Below are 20,792 nucleotides of genomic sequence, written 5' to 3' on the forward strand. Positions count from 1 at the left end.
ACCAACGTGGACTCGAGAGTACCTTCATGTGCAACAAGCAGCAGATCCTAGCCTAAAGGTGATATTACAGTGCAAAGGTGCAAGTGCAGTCCGACTGAAGTGGGAAGATGTCTCTCCATATGACCGCACAGTGAAGGCACTTTGGGCCCAGTGGGACCAACTGGAAATCCGAGATCAAGTACTATGCCGGAGGTGGGAAGAGGGAAGTGGTACTAGAATACAGTACCAGATTGTACTTCCAAGCAACCTGCAAGAAACAGCGCTCAGAGCTTATCACAACCATACAACTGCAAGTCACCGGGGTGTCAACAAGACACTGGGAGCGCTTAGAGCTCGGTACTACTGGCCAGGCCTAACTTCACGAGTCAAGAGATGGATCAAAGTTTGTCATGAGTGTGGTGGCAAGAAGAGCTGGGGACGGAAGCGACGTTCGCCTCTGAAGCAATATGTGGTTGGTACTCCGATGGAACGTCTTGCGATGGACATACTTGGACCACTACCTCAGACACCTCGTGGTGATAAATTTGTTCTTGTTGTAACCGACTACTTTACAAAGTGGACTGAAAGCTATCCTATCCCGAATCAAGAAGCTGTTACAGTAACTGAAAAGTTGGTGGGTGAGTTCGTGTGTCGTTTTGGAGTTCCTCGGGAGTTACATAGTGATCAGGGAACAAACTTTGAGTCCAAAGTCATGGCTGAGGTGTGTAAGCTCTTTGATATCAAGAAAACTAGAACCACCCCATTGCATCCACAGTCAGACGGACAGGTGGAATGGTACAATCGAACATTGGTTGAAATGCTGCGAGGAAAACTTAAAGAAAGTCAAGAGGACTGGGACTTACAACTTCAACCTTGCATGATGACCTACAGAAGCTCTGTGCATGAGTCTACGGGGGAAACCCCAAACATGCTAATGCTTGGACGTGAAATTGAAGTCCCACTCGACGTAGTCACTGAGTCAACTCCAGATACGCCTCCTCTGTCAACTGAGTATGCATTGGCTCTTCAACAGAGACTGTCTGGCACCCATGAGGTAGCAGGACGACATCTCGGAAAAGCAGCAGAATGGCAGAAGAGAAACTATGACAAACGAGTGTCCTGTAAACCTTTCCGGGTGGGAGACAGCGTCTGGCTGCACAACGTACGCTGAAAGAAAGGCAGGAACCCCAAGTTGGATTGTCCGTGGGAAGGGCCTTATTTGGTGGTGTCTGTGTTTTCAGATGTGGCCTATCGCATTCAAAAAAGTCGAAGGGCAAAAGCTAAAGTTATTCACGCAGACCGACTCAAGCCATATCTCGGACCAGCATTGAGGAGCTGGATTTCGGAGGAAGGAGAGACTGTTACGCCAGTATCCCAAGTTGCGAGTGTTGGAGAAATTGAGCCTGTTATCCCAGGTGGCTCTGTTCCAACAGTGCTGAGGGAAGGTGTTCTGGATGGCAGCATTGCCGTGGAGTCTCAGAATTCTGTTCATGGTAGCATCCAACCTGATTCAACAACAATGTCCGAGAAGCCTGAATCAGATGCGGAGAACAGTGACGGCGAAGCAGACACGGGAAGGGATACAGATGCAGAGATACCTGCTGATACCCTGCCAGTGGTTCCATTTGTAAACCAACAGGGTGTGTTGGAGAAGGACAGTGGGACCCCTTCCCGAGGAAGCCTACCACATGAGGTACAGACACGTTATGGAAGGGAGCGGAGAGAACCAAATCGTTATGGTGATTGGGTCTAACCCCTTCATTACCTTGGACATTGAACACTCAAATAGACTTTTAAAGAGTTTCTTAAGCGTGATAGACAGGAGGAACTTTGAGTGACATTAGTTTCTATTGTTTACTGATCAGTGCTTGTTGTTTTAGAAGAACTTTACAAGACGTTCAGAGCTGTTGTTAAATTGCTGACTTTATTTGTTCCTGTTAGAGTGGTTAGCACCGTGACACTGAGGACAGTGTCTCTTAGGAGGGGGAGCATTGTAGCGAAAGCCGAATCCGTGTACCTCCCTGTTAGAACGAAATGTGTTACTTTCGTTACCAACCCCCTCAGGGTGGTTGTTGTTGTGTGTGTAATAAAGACAACATGGCCGCTTGTTGTGTTCGATCAGTACGTTAGAAATTAAGTGCCTGCGGACCCGAAAATGGACCCATCACAATAACTATGCAGCCACCATCAAACAAGTTAAACTCTGATTTGTTACACATTTTAAACTAACCCTTTTCTATCCCATTAAGAAGTGGGATGTGTCATTTAAAATACATCATTTTAATAAATTTCCAATCATGAAACTTTTGAATTAATGGGGTTGTATCATCACTCAAAACTGTCAACTGTAATGCTTTTGGACAATACTTATTTATTTAGGCAGTTGCAGTTTTTGCTCTCATTGACGATATTTTTCTATCACTATCATTTTAAAGCGCCGCTGGATCTTTGAGAAGCGTTGCACTTTATAAACTATTTATTGTCTTGTATTGTAATACTCATTTATCATACATTCAGCCTCCGAGAGAGGAGAAGAAATTATGAGGACATAAATGATGATGATGAGCTCAAATGTATCACTAATCATCCTGCATTCAGAAATGATGCTTGCGTTTAGCTGGCAACAAGCTTGGGGGGAAAGGTTTCAACCTTGACCAGAAGGATAACTCTTTATCGCGCCAACACTCAACTTGACGAATCGACTCTCCCAGCCACACAAAAAAAACCAATGACAAGCTGCTTTACAACAACAAAATCTAAACACCCACCCACTGTCATTAAAGAAATACCTGCAGCCATCAATCACAGATTATCTGGCTTATTACCCAACAAAGAAACGTTTTGTCGTGAAACTTATTAGCTCCCATAGGGTTTTGTTTTCTGTTTTGTTTGAACAGAGTTCAAAGGACGTTAATGATTGGCAGTTGATCACGAGACTTTTAAATTAATTACTTATGTGCTTTCTGATTAAGGACAGCTGTGAATACGAGTCATCGAATAAACACGTTAAATAATTATTCGATATAATGGCGCCCAACGTGCGGCAGTGACCTCAACCCTGACGAAGAATGGACGAAAATTTAGCGCGTACCCGTGCCAAACGTGGTGGAAATCGAGGTGTGATAACAAAACTTATGAACGAAGCCGAAGGTCTTATACACGCTGATGAAATAGACGAACAACGTTTAAAGATTATCGCTGATTCATTGAACGAAAAGCTAGCATTGGTCAAAGCTCTCGATGAAGAAATTATTGAAGGTTGTCATATGGATGAAATTGCGAACGAAATAGAGGAATCTGAAGATATCAATCTGCGTGTGCAGTTTCTGCTACAATCTATTAAGGGAGCCACGAGTTCTACTTCTAACGACAAAGGAGCCTCCTCAGTAAAGGGAACGAATGGTGGAACTGCTCCTTTTACACCGTTACAATCGACGTCAGTGCTTCAAACGACAAGTACTTGTGAAAATGTGGATTCTGGAAATACTCAAGTCGTTCAAATCGCGGAGAGTTCAACTGGTGATATGAGTCAACCATTTCACGGCAATCCCACACCATCAGCGGACACTGGAGTCCATGCATCGCATTCACAGGATATTACAGGTACGAATTTACAGTTAACAAGTAACAGTAACGTTAGCACACTCATTTCTCCGAATTACGCTAATCTCCTGGCCACTCAACCGAGGGCAAAGTTGCCGAAACTAGTTTCGCCGAAATTCAAGGGAGATGTTACACAATGGCAAGGTTTCGGGGACAGTTACAATAGCTCCATACACATCAACCCACAACTCACCCAGATCGATAAATTTGATCATCTATATTCACTCTTGGAGGGGCAAGCGGCACAATCAAACCAAGGTTTAACTAGAACTGAAGCTAACTACGACTCTGCAATCGATCTATTACATAAACGTTTTGGCAAGCCACAAAACATCATTTCAAAGCACATGGATGAGATGCTTAAGATTCCAGGATGTGTTAACGACAACGCCTCTCAGCTTCGACTTGTTTACGATAGGATCAGTATCAATATACGTGGTTTAGAGTCGTTGGGCATTAGCTCTAGCCAGTATGGAAGTCTGTTGATTCCTGTGATAATGTCTAAATTACCGCCCGAAATCAGAATTCAAGTCGCCAGAAATACAGTACGTGAGGTCTGGGAGATGTCCGACCTATTAGAAGTTATACGACAGGAAGTCGAGGCCCGTGAAATTAGCGATGGTGTGAAAACAAATGTGAACTTAGCAAAACCAAAACCGAACGGGAATAGGCTGACTTCTTCAACATTGTTATCCTATGACGGCAAGCGACCTACACCAAGAGTAAATCAAATCAAATGCGTCTATTGTAGTGGTATTCATGATTCAGCTTCTTGTGAAAGTGTTAGTGATCCGCAATCTTGTTTCGAAATCCTCAAGAGAGAAGATGTTTTAGAAGATGTTTTGTTTGTTTAAAGACGCAATCATCCGAGCGGATTATGCGGCAAGAACTGTCGCCGATGCCATGGCAATCACCATCAGTCAATTTGCTACCAGTCAATTTCCAATCAACATTATCCATCTGCTCCAAACAGAAATTTGCAGGAAACGCACAATTCGACTCTTTTAAGTCACGCAACTGACAGTCCACAACTTGTACAAACAACAACTGCTAGTTCCGGAACGAAAGGAACAGTATTGCTGCTAACTGCTCGAGCTGTTGCCACCAATGAAGACGGGACAAAATCATCCAAAGTCCGGATTTTATTCGATAATGGAAGCCAACGCTCTTATGTTACCAACACGTTAAAATCCCGACTTAGTCTCAAACCTATGAGGAAAGAAACGCTACATTTGAACACATTTGCAGAACAGCAAAACCGCACACAAGACTGTGACATGGTGAAAGTCCGTTTGGGAAGAGCTGGTTGGGAAGAAATCGAAATTTGCGCTCTTGGCTTTCCAGTGATATGTTCGTCATTGCCAAACAAGATTGATGTAAGCAAGTTTCCTCGCCTAGATGGCTTAGAATTTGCTGAAGAATTCGACGAAAGCGATGACGAATCTATAGACATTCTCATCGGATCTGATTATTACTGGAAAATAGTGAAAGGGGAAAAAGTTCATGGCGAATCAGGCCCTACCGCCGTCAAGAGTAAACTTAGCTGGCTTTTGTCTGGACCCACAGGGGAGAAAATCTCGAGCAAACAGGTTAGTTCTCATCTGGTGATTACGGGGAAGGTAGACTCATTATATTACGCGAACGAAAACGACGAACTTGTGAATACTGTTAAGGATTTTTGGGAAACCGAATCCATTGGAATTAAGGAACAACTTGAAGTGCTACTGAAACGTAATTTTCATATCCGAGATTTTTGCAATATATAAAGTTTGAACGTTATTTGCAAACGCTGTGTACTTTTTTTGGGCCAACGTATAGCGGAAAGTACATTTTTAACTATTCGAAGTTGACCGGCTGAGATCAAAATTGGCGGCCATTTTGGCGCGGCCAAAACAGCCCTGTGACGTCACTGGTTGTGTACTTCTCTGAAAAGAAGGGTAAAAGCATGGAGTGTGACTTGCATGTTGGGAAGCCAAAGAAGAGGATTTCGGGCAAGTACTGTGTTGCTGGTGGGCCAGGAAATGTAAGTTGCACAAACAACTCCAAAACAGAGGGCATATCGATGCACATGTTTCCTCGAGAAGACGCAGTTCGTGACAAATGCGTTCACGTTTTGTGCGAAGACATCGAGCAGACTGGCAGCCATCGAAAACATCAGTGCTTTGTTCGGTACATTTCAATGCATCAGATTTTGAGCAACGGCTCGATTTAAATATCGGTGATGCTGAATTGTTTAAAACAAAAAGATGGCTGAAAAAGAATGCTGTGCCGACTAAAGATCTTGTGAAGCAACAAGAGAATGTTGTAACCCCATGTGAGTGAAGAAAGGTATGTGTGTGTGAGTGTGTGTGAGTGTGTGTGGTGCGTGTGAGAGGTTTGAAATACATGAAAGTTGTCTTTTACTACATCAATTTCGACTTATATATATTCTTTACTCATAGATTATTCGAAATGCTGCTAAGCAGACGACGATTCATCCAGAAGAACCAGATGGACTGGAGCAAAATTATGAGATTTGCTCTGCTTTTCTTTCATTGCCATGCGACCAAGTTGAAGCTCAGGCCCATCTGACAATTTCTTCACCTGATCCCGATCCGGTGCCTATTGATTCTCTTTCAAACCCATCTGAGCTAGAAGTATCTGCTGTTACCTGTGAAAAATGCCAAACCTATGCTGAGCGCTTTGAACAGCTTCAAGATTCCTGTCGGAAAGTCAAGCAAAGAAGGGTTGTATTACAGATGGAAATAAAGCAGCTAAAGAAGATCAACAAAGGTCTCTGCAAGGTAAAAATTATTTACAGCAGGCTATCTGTGTTAGTTTTATTGCATTTTTATCCAGGTGGCCTAAGTATAAATTTTTTCTTTTTAAAGCAACTAAAACAACTACAAAACGATTCATTGTCTTCCAACTGGAGTGAGGAAGAGGCAGGTGAATTATTTCTTGCTGCGAACACTGAGAATGATCCAGACGAAAGCCTGGCCGATGTTCACCCATTGAGCGAGGATGCTCCACTTGAGGAAAACCTTGGTGACGCTGATCGTGAATCGAAAATGTTGGAGGAGGAAGCCGAAATGGACGATGATGGAGATGACGAAGAAAAGGATTCACCATGCACAAGAAATACTATAAAGTAAGAAATTTTATTTTTTTACTATTAAGTCACATAATTTTTTGTATATGAGAATGTTGTGGCTAGTTCGTTGCAATTTTATGGCAAAGTATTGATAATAATAATAATAACAATGTTTGATAATAATTCAGTTTCAATAATTTATAAAAAAACTACCGAAGAATTAAACTTACCAAGTGTTATGGCCAAAATTGTTACAAACATGCCAGTGTAGTATTATGTAACATAGAATTAATAATAATAATATTGATGCTGATAACAGAAATAAACTACACAATAAAAACAATATCTATCATAAAAGTTATAAAATGTTATAAAAGTTCTAATGGTTTCCTTTCTTTTTTTAACAGAATGACACCTGGTACTCCATGTGAAGATGAACCAAAGTTCATTGTTTTTTACAGTGCATTGTTTGCAGTTTTCTCTCTCTTCTGCTTCAACTGCAAAGCCAGCAACCCGTCAGTGTCGATGGACAGTTGTGGAACCATGGTCACTGTTAACCAAAACTGTCAATCATGCAAAAAAATTTCAAGTGGGGAAGCCAGCCATTAGTTCTTAGAAGATATCCAGCAGGAAATCTTATGCTAAGCTTTGCTATCTTAATGGCTGGTGCCTCTGTTGGAAAAATTCTTCTTGTTTTTAAACACATGGGCCTGAGTGTGTACGAATCACGTACCTTCTTCAATCATCAAAGCAAATTGCTCTTTCCAGTAGTTTTAAAAGTACTGGGAAAACTACCAGACAGTGTTGATTGCCAAAATTAAGGAGCTCAAAGATGCAGTATGGTCAGGCGATGGTTGGTCGATGGGACAGTCGCCCAAATATGGTGTTTATACACTCCTTTGCTCACCCATTATGAAGATTGTACACTTTGAGTTGTTACAGGTGAGAACTGATTACTAAGTAGCTCCGAGATTTTCCTTGTAAATACATTATTTAACTTTCTAAGGTAACATGAAATGCTGTATGTACCCGAGACTGTATTTATTCCTTTGAAATAAGCTGTCAAACACTTCTATTGTAAAACATTTTTTTGTCCTGCATGCGCACAACTTATGTCTCTTTGATTTCAGGCAAACCAAGTAGGCAGCAGCACTGCTATGGAATTGGAAGGCTGTAAACTTTGTTTTCAGTATTTGACGAAGGTTGGCCTTGCCATAAAAGTTTTTGTGTCCAATCACTATAGAGGCATTGCAAAGTGGATTAGAGAAAAGCAACCAACTGTAAAGCACTACTTTGATCAGTGGCATGTAGCCGAAGGGCTGGTTAAGAAACTTCTGGCTGCAAGCAAACTTAAAGGGTGTGAGGTGATTTCTGAGTGGATAAAGGGAGTAAAAAATCACATCTTTTGGTGCTCAACCTCAACAAAAGCTGACCTTCCTGACATGATTCTGGCCAAGTGGAAATCATTTATGCGCCACATATCAAATAAACATAAAGGTCATCCTGATAGTAACTTTGAAAAGTGTGCACACGATGAAAACATAACTCCTAGGAAATGGATCACAGTTGGTATGTCAACTTCATGTTTAGAAAAATGTTGTATCTTTAGGTCTGGTTGCTATTTATATTACCCATACAGATATTGGCTGTACTTTTCTGCTCCCATAACATGACAGTGTAGAATGCTGTAAAATAATGTAACCCAAGATGTACCTTTGCCTGCACTTCAATTGTTAAAACACTCAGTATATAAATAGTAATCTTTTTACTGGTTTGTGCCTTTATAATAATAATTCTCTCAAACAGACCTCGTATCCATATTACCAGTAACTGCCATCAACCTGTCATGAATTTGGTATGGATTTTCTTAGCCTGTAAACAGTTGAATTTCCAGCTTTTGTTTTATGATAGTGACATGAAACAAAAGCTGGAATTGCAAATTTCCGGTAATGTCTGCCATTCATGTTTCGAAGAAATGGTCCGACTTGCTCAAGGACGGTGCAGTTGGTCATGGCAGAAAAGTCAGAATGACTGACAATACATTGTGCATCTAGACCGATAAACGTGAACTGCCTCCTTGCCTTGCATATCTCTAGACAACATCTATATTCACGCACTCCGACCAAATGTGTTGTGTTGCAATTCCCACACGAACACCTGTTAAATGTGAGGCATAGAAATGAGCTATGATTTATCAAAGGGGTACAAAAACATTTATACGCCCTTACCAATCATTTAGAGCGAGTTGTCCCTCCAAATGCTGCTCTAAAACAGAAGGCAAACTGCCATTTTCGTCTTCTTCGTCGGCGGCCATATCGGCATCTTGGCTATCTGTGAGAGGTTCGCCTTTATAGGGAGCAAAATTCCCATTCAACCCAAAATAGACGCCACCATCTTCCTCTTCGCTACTGGAGACAACTTCGCTTCGTTCAGAAGAAGATTCACTTGACAAAACTTCAATGTCTTCCATCTCCTTCACCCACGAATACAAACAAATAGTGAGTGAAATAAACCACGCTATCAGAGTGAACCAGTGACGTCATCAATCCATTTTGCTCGGTACCAGAGCCCGGACATGGTTTTGTGTAAAATTTTCGATTTGAATGGTTGAAAAAGTTATCTTTCGCTTCTTTTTGGCCAAAGCAAATTATCTCATGATGATCAGCAAATTCAAAACTACAGGTTAGAGCAAAAATTTCAGATACGAAAACTTCGTTTCAGTAGCACTTTAACGTGGAAACCACAGAAAGTGTTGACTTCTTAAGAGATCCAAGCTACAATGGAAAGAGATACGAAGTGGGGTTACCTTGGAAGGAAGACTGCGTTGCCCGCTACAGATAGCTATCAGATGTGCTCATCACGACTCAATTCATTACGAAACAAACTGAGTCAAGAACCTGCACTGTTAAACGAATACGACAACATTATTAAAGAACAGGAAAAAAACGGAATCATTGAACGAGTAAAGAAACCCTGAGGCAAGAAAAAAATCAATAGAGGGATTCACTTTTCGCCACATCATGCGGTGGTCCGCAAGGATCGAGAAACAACAAAAGTCCGCATCGTCCACGACGGGTCTGCGAAATCCTCAAGGGAAGGAAGATCACTAAACGACTGTTTAGAAACAGGGCCAAATTTAATCCCACATATCTTCGATATGTTAGCGAAATTCAGATGGAACAGTGTTGGGCTTACAGCCGACATCGAGAAAGCGTTCTTGAACATTGGAATCAAGAAAGAGGATCGAGACATGCTTCGAATTCTTTGGTTTGAAGACCCCACAGCCGAAAACACTGAAATGGTTCAGTACAGGTTCAATCGTTTAGTGTTTGGACTACGCCCTTCGCCTTCTATTTTGTGCTCCACAATCAAGCATCATTCGAGGTTCTACAGACAAAGCGAACCGGAAATGACAAAAATGCTCTCAAATTCCCTGTATGTCGATGACTTAATCACTGGGGACGACGACGTAAAGACCGCCTTTGCTATTTACAAGAAGTCGAAAACAATAATGGCCGAAGGTGGATCTCGTCTAAGAAAGTGGAATTCCAACTCCGCAAGTTTAATCGAAGAGATTGTGAAATTAGAAGTGCCGAATAATGAAACCCTAGCAAGTAAGCAACTGTGCGATTGTCCCGTTGTCACAAAGGAAGATGACGAGTCATACGCTAAAACAAGTACCAGTTTGAACAGCCTCACTTCAAGAGACGGGAACACAGTCAAGGTTCTAGGAGTTAACTGGGACACTGTTAATGACGAACTATTCTTTAACTTTGACGATTTGTACAAATATGGAAAGTCACTTCCGGTCAACAAGAGATCGGTACTCAAACTTATTGCCAAGATTTTCGACCCTTTAGGAATTCTTAGTCCTTTCGTCATTCGATTAAAGATATTGTTTCAAGTTTTATGCGGCGAGAAACTCGAATGGGATCAGCCACTTCGAGGAGAAATGAAAAAAACTTGGAACTTGATATTCGAAGAATTGAAATGACTGGGATATGTCAGAATACTGAGATGTTATTTTTCCTGAAAATTCAAAGATTGATGTACAACTCCACGGGTTTAGCGACGCATCAGAGAGAGCCTACGCAGCCGTCGTGTACATACGAGTGGTATACAGTAATGGTCGCATTGAGACGAGATTGGTCGCAAGCAAAACCAGAGTGTCGCTTATCAAGAAGCAATCTATCCCTCGTTTAGAATTGCTTGGAGCTGTCATTTTGTCACGACTCACGACAACCGTATTGAAGACACTACCGAAGCAAGTGAATCGAGTGAATTACTGGGTCGATTCCAGAGCTGTGCTTTGTTGGATTCAGGACGATAAGCATTGGAAACAATACATCAAAGATTGTGTAGACGAGATTTGACAAATGACAGCAAAGAAAGATTGGAGATATTGTCCTGGAGTGCAGAATCCTGCTGATTTACCGTCACGTGGGTTGACCTTAAATGAAATGGTCGACAATTCTATGTGGTGGGGCGGCCCTCAATTCTTACAACTGCCTTAAGAAGAGTGGCCTCAAGAGCAAGCTAAGGTCGAGACCAATGAAGCAGCACTCTCCGAAGTTGTGAAAAACTCGCCGAATGTGATCCATGTGTTAACATCCCGAGACGAAATCCCAAATGAAGTCAATCTCGCCGAATTCATCAATTGTCGACAGGTCAGCCTACGTGCTACGATTTGTGGCCATCAATGGTGTCAGCTGGAGATTTATTATTGAGAAGGCCCCTTGATGGGGAGGCTTCTGGGAGAGATTAATTCAGAGCGTCAACCATTGTATGAAAAAGTCCCTTGGCAGAACCACCTTAACCTATGATGAGTTAAACACCTTGCTTGTCGAGATCGAATCAGTCATTAACTCAAGACCTCTGACCTACGTGGAGGACGATCAAGATGGCGTGAGTTACACTTTCCCCTTCGCACCTAAACAATGGGCGACGAGTAACCAATACTGCGAACGACAGTCATTTTGAGGTCGTCAGCATCAACGAATCGCTTACACGAAGAGCAAGACATCGCCACCTTGTTCGTCAATTTACTGACCAATGGAGAAAAATCTATCTGTTGAATCTTCAAGAGAGACATGCACAAGTCCCAAAGAATCGAAAGGGAGCTGACATAGCCATTGGAGATGTGGTCATTCTCAAGAACGATACATCAAACAGAATGTTCTGGAAATTAGCTAAGGTGGAACAACTTTTGCCGGGAAAGGATGGTAACATCCGAGCTGCTATTATTAAAGTCTCGTGTGCAGATCGTATTCCTCGTCTGTTAAAACAAAGTGTCAAACATTTGTTTTCACTTGAAGTCAACAGCAACGATGACATTAATCAAATCGAAGAGTACGGAGCCAAACCGACAAGCAGTTCTCCTGTTCGTCATACTCTGAACACTTCTGCGAACACTAGACCACGTCGCAATGCTGCGATGAGGGGTGAACTCATGCGTAGATTTTGCACTTAATACGAAATTGCATTCAAAATTTTATATGTTTGTTTGAGAATGTAACCCAAACCAGGGAGTGTGTCGCGAAACTTATTACCTCCCATAGGGTTCTGTTTTCTGTTTTGTTTGTAGAGAGTTCAAAGGACGTTTATGATTGACAGTTGATCACGAGACTTAAATTAATTACTCATGTGCTTTCTCTGATTAAGGACAGTTGTGAATACGAGTCATCGAATAAACACGTTGAATAGTTATTCGACACGTTTGACAAAGCGAAGCCTCTCTAGGACAAACCCCTCGCATCAAGTAGATTCAACAAAAACATTCACTACTGTAAGAAGATCAATCACACCCTCACAAAGAAATAGAAACATCATCTGTTTCAACCCCCCATAACTAAAAAATGTCCAAACCCACGTTGTTAAAAACCTTCTTCAACCTTGTCAAGCAGCACTTCCCATAAACCCTAATTGTTAGATTTAAAACGCCCTCTGTTTTTACGACATATTCTAATAATAATCGTTAGTTCTAGTTTCGATGAAGCGTGCTAAAATTTGCTGCGTATTAGTTAGGAATTCGCAGATTCATGCGTGTACTATAGGCTAAGTTCGTGTGTAGGAAATGAGCTAACACTTCCATATGGTGTACATTACAAGTTTTAAGTAACATCCTGTGCACAGTCACGCATGCACTCATTATAAAAGGCGACTTAAGATAGCGTGCGAGAGAGTCATTCCGCAACCGCTACGATCAGAGGATCAATCTGCTACAAGCTACCTTTTGAGCTATACTTTCTGCTGTGCGAGTCGTCACCAAAGTAAGTTTCTCCCTTTTTTGGTACTCGAATTATTATTGTCAAATGACTAGTTTTTAATGTTGAAATGTTGTCATGCTACGAAACCAATATTGTCTATAAGTCTTCCTAAATTTTGTTTGTAACACGACTACGTAGCTGACGTTGTATCTTAGCCTTTTGTATGTAATTATCGTTTCAGTTCGAACCTACACGACTCTATTCGACACTGAACTACCCTATATTTCTACTCTACTTCGTTTTATTCTCCGCGACCACGAACTTTTCTACCGTGACTTTCCCGATCTGTCATCATCGTCGCAACCAGTGTAATTCGTCTATCTTGAACTGTGATTAAACGTGTGTTAGTCATTCTACGAGTTGAGTTCGAATTGTCTATCGCCTCGCGCATTGCTACCCCTGTAATTGTTGAGTTTCTAAGTACGCGCAACCTTAGGATCTTGGCAGTTATATTAGTTCGAATTTGTACGGCGAGCAAGCAACTACCTCGAAACGTGAGGAAAATTTCATAGCTACTTTGGAGGACATCACGCAAACGCAATTCGACACGGCTTCTGGAAGCGGTTACCGGATGCCAAATTGTTAACACGTCAATCAACTCGGAATCAATCTTTCCTTCTCATCACAATGGAAACAAAGAAGGCACGCGCCACAGCTAAAGGCGTCGTTACTAGAAGGATTAACGAAATTACCGATCTAATGATGGACGAAAACAATGTCGATGAAGTGAACAGGAAAACAAATGAACTGAAAGAAGCATTTGAAAAATTTGAGGCAACGCATAAGACATTTCGTAGTCAGCTAACGGAAAAGGAGGCTATCAAGGAATCAACGTCGTATTTTAATGCGGTATTCGATCAAGTGGAAGGCTTGCAAGAAAATGTAGTCATCTGGCTCACAGGTATCGAAGCGACAAGGCTGATAAGCTCTTTTCAAGCGCAAGTTACACCAGACGACAGCGTGTCAAATGTTGGCACACGTTCACTCGTATCGCGAGCGTCACGTTCTTCACGCACGTCGCAAATGTCACGCACTTCGTCTGCCAGTGCCAGAGCAAAGGCCGCAGCAAAAAGGGCTATTTTAGAAGCAGAAGCTGCTACGCTCAAACGGCTGCATGAAATAGAAGAAGAAGAGTTAAAGTTACGACAACGCAAAACGAAGTTAAAATTTGAAACTGAACTGGCAAAGGCAGAAGCCGAAGAACTCGTTTATGCACAAGCCGAAGAAAGGGAAATTGCCGCTAGTTATTTTCCAACGGAAGAAACTCGAGCAACAATCAATCCTGAGCCGGTGCCAGCTCCCGACAGAATCGGAACGGTTGTGAAAAATGGCGAGGTCGCACCCGTAGCTGACGCTACCGAGCCGGGGAACCTCCCAGAACAGTCTGCACCCTCTAACCCCACAGTGCTGCCCGTTGCAGAATCAGAGGTACCAGCATGGCGATTGAACCCAGAAGCCCCCGTATGGCGAAAAAAGCACGTGAAGGAGCTAACGTTTGGACAAGACTCTAAACCTCAGCCCACCCCAGCAACTCCACCGAAAGATGATATCCAGCTTCTACTTCACCAGCAACAAGAAGCTATCATGGCATTAACTCTACCACAACCTGAAGTCCCTGTTATTCTCTGGCGATCCCATCGATTACTGCGAATTCGTTCGGGCCTTCGAAAACCTAGTGGAGCGAAAGACCTCAAGCTCTAGCACAAGACTTTACTACCTTCTACAGTACACCAGTGGTTCTGTACAAGACCTTGTGCGAAGCTGCCTCACCATGCCTGATGAAATCGGCTATTGTGAAGCTAGACGGCTATTAGCAAAGCGATATGGGCAACCATATAGTATTGCCACCTCGTACGTGGACCGCGTAATTAATGGAGCGCCGATCCGTGCGGAAGATGGACCTTCCCTACGGAAATTCTCGATACTATTGACCAGCTGTCAAAATACTCTCAAGGAGATTGGCTACCTAAACCGTCTTGAAAACCCTGACAGTTTAAGGAAAATCGTGGAGCGGCTACCTTACCAACTGAGGCTAAAATGGCGTGACCTTGTGGACGCGATCTCCCAGAAGGAAAATAGGGATCCCAACCTGAAGGACATATCGGAGTTCGTAGAAGCAAGATCAAGAGCGACAAATCATCCCATTTTCGGCAAGGTCCATAGCGAACAGAGGCCACCCTTTAATTCGAAACCAACCATTAGAGGCAGACGAGACGGTAAAACCTTCTCCACGCAAGGACTAGAGCAACCCCCCTCACAACGGGCGAACACTAAAGAAGAAAGAAAGGAATTAAAATGCCCTTCATGTAAAAGAAACCACTGGCTATCACAATGTGAAGAGTTCAAGAAGCTAAGCATAAGCAACCGCTATCAGTTCGTTCGCGCAAATAAGCTATGCATCAACTGTTTAGTTCCTGGCCATTTCGTTCAAGACTGCCCAAAGCGGAGCTTTTGCCGCGTTCAAGGATGCACAAAGAAGCATTCGACTTATATACATGCAAAAGAAATGCCACCAGGTCAGAGTGGGAAAGAAAGTCAAACCGAACCACCGGCAACTCTAAGTGCAGCTCAAGCGAGTAACAGTTACTTAAGCTCCGTCGGCGCATCTCAAGGAACCAGTGGCCCTGTGATAGGACTGTCAATAGTCCCCGTGAAAGTTAAAGTAAAAGGCAGCAACAAGAAAGTACTAACGCACGCTTTTTTGGATTCAGGCTCAAACACGTCGTTCTGCACAGAAGATCTCCTCAAAAAACTCGGCACCAAGGGAAAGAAAACGTCTCTCTCCCTAACGACCATGCAAACGTCTAACCAGTTGATCGAGTGTTCTCTGGTAAATCTAAAAGTGTCCGACCTGAGAGAGCAAAACCTGGTCGAGCTACCAATGGTATATTCTACGCCCAGCCTACCGGTTTCAAGTGACACTGTCGGAACACAAGAAGATGTGAATCGCTGGCCACACTTGAAAGGAATCAAAATGGAAAGCGTAAAATTGGAAGTTGGTCTTCTCATCGGAAGTGATGCTCCCCAAGCGCTCCAACCAAAAGAGTTTAGAGAAGGCGAAGATGGTGGTCCCTTCGCAACACGGACAATTTTCGGTTGGGTATTAAATGGCCCCCTAGGTAGAAAAGAAAGCAAGGTTCCGACTGCGAACTTCATCGACACAAGCGCCAAGCTAAGCAAGCAATTTGAAGATTTCTGCAATTTAGAATTTAACGACTCCAGCTACGAGCCTCAAGCCTCCATGTCGCAAAACGACCGAAAAGCGCTACACATCATGGAAGGGTCAGCAAAACTGTCAGACGGCCACTACGAAATTGCCTTACCATGGAAGAATGATCCACCACTTCTGAAGAACAATAAATCGCAAGTACAACAGCGACTACATCCGCTGAAGAAACGTCTTTATAGAGATCCAGTTTTACACAAGAAGTATAGAGACTTCATGGATGACCTGATTGTCAAGGGCTATACGAGAAAGGTCAGCAGGGAAAACCTGGGCAACTCAAACGTATGGTACTTACCGCACCATGCCGTGTTTCACCCCCAGAAACCTGACAACGTCCGCGTCGTATTCGACTGTTCAGCTAAATTCCAAGGTACCTCCTTAAATGACCAGCTGCTACAGGGGCCGGATTTGACAAATACGCTTGTGGGCGTATTAACACGATTCCGGCAAGAGCAAATCGCTTTCGTGTCAGACATCGAGGCCATGTTTTACCAGGTACGAGTTTCCCCAAGCGACTGCGACTATCTGCGATTCTTGTGGTGGCCAGACGGCGATCTAAACAAAGACCCTGAAGAGTATCAAATGCTAGTCCATTTGTTCGGGGGTGCCTCATCCCCAAGCTGCGCAAATTTTGCCTTGAAGAAAACCGCAGAGGATAATAAGACAGCCTTTGACGCAACCACAGTGGAGACCGTCAAGCGAAATTTCTACGTTGACGATTGTCTAAAGTCAGTCGCCACTAATCCTGAAGCCATTCGACTAGTAGGAGAACTCCGTGAAATGCTGTCCAAAGGAGGATTTCACCTTACCAAATGGATATCGAATTCAAGAGACGTGATCAACTGCATTCCTGAAAACGAAAGAGCACCTTCCGTCAAAGATTTCGACTTAAGTAAGAATCTAACACTCACAGAAAGAGCCCTGGGTGTCCAATGGAATGTGCAGAAGGACACATTCGGCTACAAAATCGTTGAAAAGGAGCGGCCCATCACAAGAAGAGGAATTTTGTCTATTATTTGCTCGGTATAGACCCACTCGGTTTTATTTCACCGTGCATACTACCCGCTAAAGCAATCCAGCAAGACCTGTGTCTTAAGGGCCTTGGATGGGACGATCAGATTCCCGAACCCTGCAAGCAAAAATGGCAATCATGGCTGAAGGAACTCCCCAAATTAGAAGGGTTTGAGATACCGCGATGCTTCAAACCACCAAACTGTTCCAACATACAACGCCGCGAGCTCCACCATTTCTCCGACGCATCTAGCCAAGGCTACGGAGCTGTCTCGTATCTTCGTCAAATTGATGCGCATGGTGAAGTTCACTGTTTGCTTATGGCAAAGTCCAGACTAGCCCCTCTCAAGGCAATGACGATTCCGCAGATGGAACTGTCAGCAGCAGTCTTAGCAACGAGGTTGGATCGCATGATCAGACAAGAAGTTGGCATAGTCATACACAGCTCTACCTTTTGGACTGACAGCACTTGCGTTCTTCGCTATATAGAGAATAAGGATAAGAGATTCCAGATCTTTGTTGCCAACCGCGTGTCAGCCATTTTAGATCAGTCTACGGCTGAGCAATGGAGGTACGTTGAAGGCACACTTAATCCAGCTGACGAAGCATCCAGAGGAATGACAGTAGATGAGTTGCTTATAAATGAGCGCTGGAAGCAAGGACCACCGTTCATGAAAAAGACAGAGCAGTTTTGGCCGCAAAGACCAGAGAGCTTAGGCGAGGTCTTCGATAATGATCCAGAAGTCAAGAAGGCAGCAGAAACGTTTGCAAGTAAGACAAACGTGACCTACCATTACATTGGCAATGCAATAGAAAAGATTTCGTCATGGTCTCGGCTGAAAAGGGTCATAGCATGGATATTGCGCTACAAAGATATTTTGCGAAACCGAAGTCAACACAGCAACACGAACAAAACCATCAAGCTACAACTCGATAATAGCACCATAACCCCCTTAAGCGTCAGCGAAGTTGATGAAGCCGAAATCGAAATTTTGAAATACATTCAGAAGCAAACCTTCAAAGACGAGTTGGCAAGCCTGAACGGCGTCCGCGACGTCACTCAAGGAAGGGCAAATCGGAACAACCTAAAGAAGAACAGCACCATTTACAAGCTTGATCCAGTCTTGGAAAATGGACTTCTACGTGTAGGAGGACGACTGGAACACGCACCCATAGAAAATGACGCCAAGCATCCTATTATTCTTCCCAAGAAGCACCATGTCACAAAATTGATTATCGAATACTTCCATCGCGCCTCAGCCCATTCAGGAATCGAGTATACTCTGTCTCTTATTAGAACAAAGTATTGGATCCTAGGAGCACGATCTAGCGTCCGCAACATTATCCACACTTGTTTCAGCTGTCGGCGCCGCCAAGCCCCCGTAATGCAACAGAAAATGGCCAGCTTACCTCGAGACCGCGTCACACCTTCCAAGCCACCCTTTACGTATGTAGGCGTAGATTTGTTCGGTCCATTCACAGTACGCCGCGGACGAACAACCGTTAAGAGGTACGGCGCCCTGTTTACATGCCTCACCATAAGAGCAGTCCACATAGAGATTGTCCACTCTATGGATGCAGAATCGTTTATCAACGCCACCCGACGCTTCATTGCTAGAAGAGGAAGGCCAGAGGAAATAAGATCCGATAACGGAGGAAACTTCGTTAAAGGCGAGAAAGAATTACGGAAGGTGGTCCAAGAATGGAACCAAAACCAGATCCATGAGTTTCTCTTACAACAAGAGATTAAATGGACATTCAATCCACCGGCTGCTTCACATCATGGCGGAGTATGGGAGAGATGTATCAGAACTGTGAGGAAAGTTATGAAGGCACTGCTGAAACAACAGGTCTAAGACGACGAAGGTCTAAGTACGTTGATGTGCGAAGTCGAATCGATAGTGAATGGCAGACCGATAACCAAAGTGTCTGACGATGCGAAGGATCTCAACGCTCTCACACCTAACCATCTGCTGCTACTCCGAGCTGGAACGACAATCCCCCCAGGAGTTTTCTGTAAAGATGATAACTACAGCTGTCGCAGATGGTGCCAAGTTCAATACCTAAGCAACGTGTTCTGGCGCCGCTGGACCAGAGAATATTTACCATCCCTACAGCAACGCCAAAAATGGAATAAGCCACTCTTAAACCTAGCTGTCAATGACATTGTTCTGCTACTAGACGAGAATCTGCCTCGTAGTGTATGGCCGCTGGGCGAGTGCTCGAAGTTTACCACAATCAGAAGGACGGGCTAGTACGCTCTGCTAAGATCAAGACCAGAACCTCCGAGCTAGTGCGACCCATAGACAAGATTGTCCTGCTGGAGACCGCAGAGTTTGCAGACAAGGATTAGAAGCGAAAACATTATCGTAATGGACACTTAGTAATTAGTATGATAGTTTTTAGTTTAATAATCAATAACGTTGGCGTTTCAAACCTATTACTGTTATTTGGTAAAGCCTCTTGTAGGCTTTAAGGGGCCGGAATGTTAGATTTAAAACGCCCTCTGTTTCTACGACATATTCTAATAATAATCGTTAGTTCTAGTTTCGATGAAGCATGCTAAAATTTGCTGCGTATTAGTTAGGAATTCGCAGATTCGTGCGTGTACTGTAGGCTAAGTTCGTGCGTAGGAAATGAGCTAACACTTCCATATGGTGTACATTACAAGTTTTAAGTAACATCCTGTGCACAGTCACGCATGCACTCATTATAAAAGGCGACTTAAGATAGCGTGCGAGAGAGTCATTCTGCAACCGCTACGATCAGAGGATCAATCTGCTACAAGCTACCTTTTGAGCTATACTTTCTGCTGTGCGAGTCGTCACCAAAGTAAGTTTCTCCCTTTTTTGGTACTCGAATTATTATTGTCAAATGACTAGTTTTTAATGTTGAAATGTTGTCATGCTACGAAACCAATATTGTCTATAAGTCTTCCTAAATTTTGTTTGTAACACGACTACGTAGCTGACGTTGTATCTTAGCCTTTTGTATGTAATTATCGTTTCAGTTCGAACCTACACGACTCTATTCGACACTGAACTACCCTATATTTCTACTCTACTTTGTTTTATTCTCCGCGACCACGAACTTTGCTACCGTGACTTTCACGATCTGTCATCATCGTCGCAACCAGTGTAATTCGTCTATCTTGAACTGTGATTAAACGTGTGTTAGTCATTCTACGAGTTGAGTTCGAATTGTCTATCGCCTCGCGCATTGCTACCCCTGTAATTGTTGAGTTTCTAAGTACGCGCAACCTTAGGATCTTGGCAGTTATACTAATCTCCACATGTCTTCAACAAGAACAGCGTGGAAGTGTACAACGTGCAACTGTACACGCGAAGAAAACTTTCTTTGACCAAGTCTACTACTAGTAACTGTTCCAGCGAGCCTTGAGTTCGATCGGTAAAATATCCCGAAGAAAACTGGGGTACTTCTCTTGAGAAAATGCCACTGTTCACAAAGGCTGAAATGGACAAGCACATTGTAAATTCTGGTTAAAAACTCGCCAACAAAGAGAGCACAAGCGTTCCAACCAACTTGAGGAAAGCACAGACTTTTCCTAAGATAAGTATCTTCATGAAATTATAACAAAAAGTGATCAACGAGGGTTCTATTTTAAAGCCAAATG

The 20,792-nt window shown here is 43.2% G+C and overlaps 3 protein-coding genes, 1 long non-coding RNA gene and 2 pseudogenes across 5 annotated transcripts; all 6 read left to right on the plus strand.

Annotated features, from left to right (window-relative positions):
• The first annotated feature begins 3,047 nt into the window (after positions 1–3,047).
• On the plus strand, positions 3,048–5,390 carry LOC148729346 (uncharacterized; annotated as a pseudogene).
• A 292-nt stretch (positions 5,391–5,682) lies between these two features.
• On the plus strand, positions 5,683–8,328 carry LOC148729347 (uncharacterized; annotated as a pseudogene). The gene is made up of 5 exons (XR_015988688.1): positions 5,683–5,886; positions 6,024–6,365; positions 6,453–6,712; positions 7,063–7,597; positions 7,786–8,328. The product of XR_015988688.1 is annotated as an uncharacterized LOC148729347 (transcript).
• Positions 8,329–9,812: 1,484 nt separating this feature from the next.
• Positions 9,813–10,649, plus strand: LOC148729348 (uncharacterized). The gene has a single exon (XM_088725130.1). The coding sequence runs from the start codon at positions 9,813–9,815 to the stop codon at positions 10,647–10,649; it is 837 nt and encodes a 278-aa protein (XP_088581256.1).
• Positions 10,650–12,728: 2,079 nt separating this feature from the next.
• LOC148729349 (uncharacterized) lies at positions 12,729–13,277 on the plus strand. Its single transcript, XR_015989069.1, has 2 exons — positions 12,729–12,924; positions 13,229–13,277. It is a non-coding gene; the product is annotated as an uncharacterized LOC148729349 (long non-coding RNA).
• A 1,415-nt stretch (positions 13,278–14,692) lies between these two features.
• On the plus strand, positions 14,693–17,176 carry LOC148729350 (uncharacterized). The gene has a single exon (XM_088725132.1). The coding sequence runs from the start codon at positions 14,693–14,695 to the stop codon at positions 17,174–17,176; it is 2,484 nt and encodes an 827-aa protein (XP_088581258.1).
• On the plus strand, positions 17,175–20,343 carry LOC148729351 (uncharacterized). The gene is made up of 2 exons (XM_088726008.1): positions 17,175–19,990; positions 20,295–20,343. The coding sequence occupies exon 1, from the start codon at positions 17,479–17,481 to the stop codon at positions 19,012–19,014; it is 1,536 nt and encodes a 511-aa protein (XP_088582134.1). The 5' UTR covers positions 17,175–17,478; the 3' UTR covers positions 19,015–19,990; positions 20,295–20,343.
• The last annotated feature ends 449 nt before the right edge of the window (positions 20,344–20,792 follow it).

This window comes from Stylophora pistillata, chromosome 6, assembly GCF_964205215.1.
Source record: "Stylophora pistillata chromosome 6, jaStyPist1.2, whole genome shotgun sequence".
In the NCBI taxonomy this organism is placed as follows: Eukaryota; Metazoa; Cnidaria; class Anthozoa; order Scleractinia; family Pocilloporidae; genus Stylophora; species Stylophora pistillata.